Source organism: Trichoplusia ni, chromosome 18 (genome assembly GCF_003590095.1).
Source record: "Trichoplusia ni isolate ovarian cell line Hi5 chromosome 18, tn1, whole genome shotgun sequence".
In the NCBI taxonomy this organism is placed as follows: domain Eukaryota; kingdom Metazoa; phylum Arthropoda; class Insecta; order Lepidoptera; family Noctuidae; genus Trichoplusia; species Trichoplusia ni.
The window spans coordinates 6,135,324-6,140,835 of NC_039495.1; the positions used below are offsets into that span (position 1 = coordinate 6,135,324).

General features: G+C 31.5%; 1 protein-coding gene across 1 annotated transcript in view; it reads left to right on the forward strand.

Annotated features, from left to right (window-relative positions):
* The window catches only part of LOC113502765 (methyl-CpG-binding domain protein 4-like), a 43,769-nt gene extending 41,114 nt beyond the window's left edge, over positions 1 to 2,655 (forward strand). Inside the window, exon 2 of the mRNA XM_026884440.1 lies at positions 1,547 to 2,655. Coding sequence (XP_026740241.1) covers positions 1,551 to 2,273 — 723 coding nt within the window. The 5' untranslated portion in view covers positions 1,547 to 1,550 and the 3' untranslated portion in view covers positions 2,274 to 2,655. The remainder of the gene's footprint in view (positions 1 to 1,546) is intronic.
* The last annotated feature ends 2,857 nt before the right edge of the window (positions 2,656 to 5,512 follow it).

The window sequence follows — 5,512 nt, forward strand, 5'->3', positions numbered from 1 at the left end:
TTTTGGGTTTGTCTTTGCATTAGGGTTTCGTTTTTAGCCTTTGGTTACGAAACCCTAAAGTGGGACTGGATCTATCTTTTCTTTTTATGATGTCAAATGATAAATGTATGGTTATTTTTATTTTTAAAGATATTTATGTGTATGATCATGATTAGAAAAGGCTGTGTTAAGATCTAAATAAAGAAACTGTGTAGTATCTCTGTTATTAGATAAGAAACTATTTTTGCCCACGGTCCCGCCTACTTGGTATTTATTGAAAGAAGTGGCTTTTTCTTAGGATCCTGCCTTACTCTACTTGTACCAAAAATTAAAAAAAACGATTTTGCCGTTTCTTCAAAAATTGCGATAAAAAGAAAAACTTAGTTTTTTACATTAATTGATGTAGTAAAAAAAAGTAGATTACTTGTGCCTTTCTTGGCATTATTTTATCAAATTCGATCAAGCGGTTTACAATCAATGCCAAACCTTTCCTATATGAGAAGAGACCTGAGCCCAGCAGTACACCTATAGGCTAATATTACTACTTACTGGTAATATTATTACTTACATAAACAATAAACCCTGTTTATTGTATAAGCGTCATTCTGTCAACAGACCGCCCACCACCTGCCTGTTTTTGCCACTAAACCTTGTTTGCTTCAAAGGCACTTGAGGATTCGCCTCATAAACACAATTAGTAACACTACGTGGGCCTCTAGTTTTTGTCACGATCGTAACAAAACACACTGTAGGGCGAGCAGTGTATTTAAAATTATAATTTTAATATCAGGGTGCTTATTGCTTAGGTACCTCAAGTACTACTGTTCCCCTTTTGGAAGAAATGTCATTCAGGGCTTTATACTTTGGACATACTTCATAACTGGACTTAGACTCGTCTCGCTTCTATTCCGGCAACAGCAATAGATATTAATATTATTTCTCTTTTTTCAATTTCTTATATATATTTTTTCAAAGAATAAAGCCATACATGATACAACCGACTTCAAATAAATCACTGCTGAGCTAAACTTGATGACAATAAATATTTCATTTCATTAAAAAAAGCTACAGGCAAATTTAAAACCTTTTTTTTTGAAAAATAATAATCTTACCTGTAAACTAAGTTGAAATTTCTTCATAAAATGTTATGTACTTACTTCTAACCAAATTAACTGGGGCCGTAAAGTTTTTAAAAATAATTAGCAGTGGAACACACGTATAAAAGAAAACATAAACCTAAGTGTAATAACACTTAGTTTAATGATTTTTCTTCATTATAAGATAACAAAAACGACTTGTTTCCGATTCGTAATTGTAGTAATTATTTAATTGCTCTATTGTCCGCACATTGTAGTTATTAAACACTATAAATCAAATCTATGGAGGTTTAATACATTAGGTATCAGCTGACCACTCTCTTAGTAATTAACATTGGCCCACTTGTGCTCATTTTAATATCAACCTATCTTTTAGAACCTCAATATCACCCACCCTATACTAGGCCATGACCATCCTATAAGATGTAAGAAGTTATTGTGTATTTAAATTGTTTTTTTTTTATTTACAGAAATATGGACACCTCGGATTGTATCAGCAGATTCTTCAATGAAAAAGAAAGCTTCACGGCAGTCAGTCCGCGTTTGATCCAACACTCAAGTTCACCAACGAAATCCCTGGACTCCTCGCAAGACTTAAGCCAAATCTCCATGGAGTCAGATGAACTCAGCCTATCACAGTTGACCATAAAAGAACAAGAACCAATACATGTCCAACCGTTTTTCAACATAACACCAAGATGTATGCCGGTTTCTCCTCATTACGTGGTAGAAGAAGAATTCTCGTCAAATCCTTGGGCAATGTTAATAGCAACAATATTCTTAACGAAAACTTCAGGCAAAACAGCCAGGCCCTACATGAAGAACTTTTTCGATGAATACCCGACGCCTTATCACGTCTTAAACGACACTCCGGTATCTTTAGAAAGATTCTTTGATAACTTAGGATTGAGGAAAAGGGGACATATGATATGGAAGCTCAGTTATCAGTTTGTTTCTTCAAAATGGCGCCGGGCAAGTGACTTATGCGGCATCGGGAAATATGGCGAAGACGCCTATAGGATATTCTGTTTAGGTCACACGGACATAGACCCAAACGACAGGTACTTAAAGCTGTATTTGGATTGGCTGAGGTGTAACACTGATTTTTTGGAAGAAAATGGAGCGGTGGACAGCGAACATGTGATTGAAGACCCGATTATGGATTATTACAGGATTACCTTGAGAGATGGAGATTAGATTTCTGTTAATCAGATAAATGCGTAGGTACTCATGTAGTGTAATATCTGTGATAATAATAATAATTGTTATATGGTATAAAAGGTATAATGGAAGAGTTAGTTGAGAACTAAACAGCTAAATGAAAACTAAATAATTTAATTGCGACCATAATTAAGTATTTTATTATTTTAGTAAAATTTTCAGAGAATTAACCTATAAATATTTTTATTGCCATGTTAACTGTTAGATTCTTAGTCAGATATAACATTTTTTTTATATTACTAAATTGAGAATGAATGTGAACTAAAAAATTAAGAACGTAATGAACATAATCATCAGCAACACATTTTTTCAAATTAAAATGAATATTTTGTTTTTACACTCAAAATGTTTCATTAACCAACAACCTTTAGGTTTAAGGTTTATGAATGGAAGCTATAAAGAAAATCTATAAGTTCAAACATGTAAAAAAAAATGCGTCACTGGCATGTCAGTTTCCTAGTTATAAAAGCTATATAATTACAGAAAGTGATTTACCGCTCCTGTAGAAAAATAAATCGTCACTTCACTACAAAATGTTAAAAAAAAACAACTAGCAAAGTAACCTAAAAATATGACAGCGCCTGCGTAACAAATGAATGCAAGCAATCACTTAAACGCCACTGCAAAGCAATCATTCTAATTTAAGTAAGTCGACCAGCTTGTTATTATAAAATGCTAAGGAGCTTACATCGTCTTCACAATTAAAAACTTTCATATTATATGTAAATATAACTGACAAAGTAAGTATTAATCAATGATGACAGGGATATAAACGCTCGATACTAATGACTCCATTTGCGATTTAATTTCATTCTATGTTCTTTTTTCCTGTTTATCATAGTTTAGTTATAGTAGTAATACATGTTCGATAACCATTAATCATTAAATGTTTGTGTATTTTAAGTGGCTGCGTTAATTTTGATTGAGTTTTAAAGTACTGTCCATCAATGCCAAAAGAAAAAACAAAATTTCATTACAATAAGGTTCATTTTCGTAATTCTTTGATACCATTCTAGTGTAGCCAACTTTACTACGTAGGTACTTGTGTGGTATGTACTTGCAAGCCCCCTCCCTCCATCAGATCACTTATTACTAATTACCCCTAGCCGCAAGCATAGTTAAACATTTTATAAACTAGCAATATTATTTTATGTCCCATTGTCGGGTTCGGTACAGCGAGGTGAGACCCAGTTTTTATGACGAAATTGACCACGTAATTAGCTTTTAAATTAACTTAATGGCACACTAAACATGACTGTATCTTGTGGGTAAGCCATAGAGATCATAGAGGTGGTATAATTGACCGCATCATTTTCAAGTTGCAAGGGATTGTTGAAATCAATTTTTTGGATTGTTTTTAGTTAGTTTTAATGACTTAAAAAAAATCACATACATTGAAAAGATACACAAAATATAAACATTCGACTGCTTTTTATTACCATTTTTTAAGGGAGAACATAATTTCTCTGGAATAAAACAGGTTATTCTAGGTCATATTATTACCTACTGTAGGATGCAGCTGGAGTCGTCCACATTGAAGTAAAATAAGCCTGCAATATTTTCTCGTTGTGAAAAGAAATTTCAAATTGAGTAAGTACAATAATAATAGGTCAGCAGAAATAAATGCAACTAACTAATTTAAAACACTGATTATCGAGCTACTTACTGCTATGGTACCTACAAAATTATCTTTAAATGTACCAACCAATAAGTTCAGCAAAAAAATTAAAGGGTGTTGTATAATTGTGCGTATACAAAAATTGTGATCAGAAACTCTTTAAGTGTTGCCAGATTGAATTATATATTTTTTTTAATTACTTTCAAAGTAACGTAAAATGAGATATAAAAACATACTTTTTTTTCATTAAAATTTTAAAGCTTAGTCATCTAATTATTTTTATGCAACGCATATTACATTGCACTAAGAAATAATAATAGTGCGTATGATAAAAAAACAAGTCACAATTTTTGTTGCTTACACCAGACGTACCTACATACCACAAGAGTGCAAAATTACAAAACATCTTAAAACAAAAAAAAATATATTTTATAAAATCCAAAGCTTAATTAACCTTAGCGACAAAGTAATTATTTCTACGATATAGAAAACGATATTAGATATGACTTAAGTTGAAATATGTCTACTAAAATAACCAAATTACAAAATACAAATTACATTGTAATCACTATTTCTCTTGATTGCAAACAAACTTCAAAATATTACGAAAGTAAGTGACCACAAATTCGGTATCCCAAATACATACTTGAAAAAAATAAAACGCTTGCTCATTAAACAATAACTGCTTTTTGTAAACCTATATTTTTTATTCCTGTAAAATTTAAACAAATACCTTCCCCCTTTATCTTGCACATTATTGTATAGCTTTTAAATTTTACGTTTTTTATTAATAGGAAATTAAATGAAAATAATAGTGCCTTTCTAACTTCAGGTTGGCTTCGGTTTTATGATGGTCAAGACTAGGATGAAAAGCATTTTTCAGAGAATAAATGAACATCAAAGAGGCTGAATTTACAAAGAAATCTATTAAACTACTTGTATGTCCATCACTAATATTTTTGGAATAAACAATTAATTTTAGAACAACATTCATGTATCACACCATACACCATAATCACCATAACACAAAATATAGAATAGTACTACGCAACTACAGCTATATTTTTAATGACTAACTGACTGAAAAAATAATTTTATTTGCAGTGCTTGCTAAGATTTTTCATACGTTATTTATGAATAATTTCAAAAGGTAGAGACGTACATACCAGCAAAAAAAAATCTCTGCCAGGCGATTATGGGCAGACTACAAAAATAACATTAAGATATTTTATCAGGTGAATCTAATTTAAGCAAATACCAGTGAATCACAATTCAATCACACTTAATTCAATTAAACATTTTTTTAATATTCCAAAGGTTTATTTAATATCATAGGTACCTTGTTAAACGTGGTTGTTCGCTGCATTGTATGAGACGAATCTCAGATCGCTTAAGAAGTACTGTTTTTTTCTATGTAGTATCCCCATTTGTGTGACAAACTGAACACAATTCGATTATATTTATAATTTAATCGTAATTCCATAATAAAAGCGAATTGCGTAATGGCTTTGCGATGTTTTGAACATTCCCGCCAATGAATTTCATAAATAAACCAATAGGGCATTTCCCACAGTACCAACCTACAGTAATATACCGG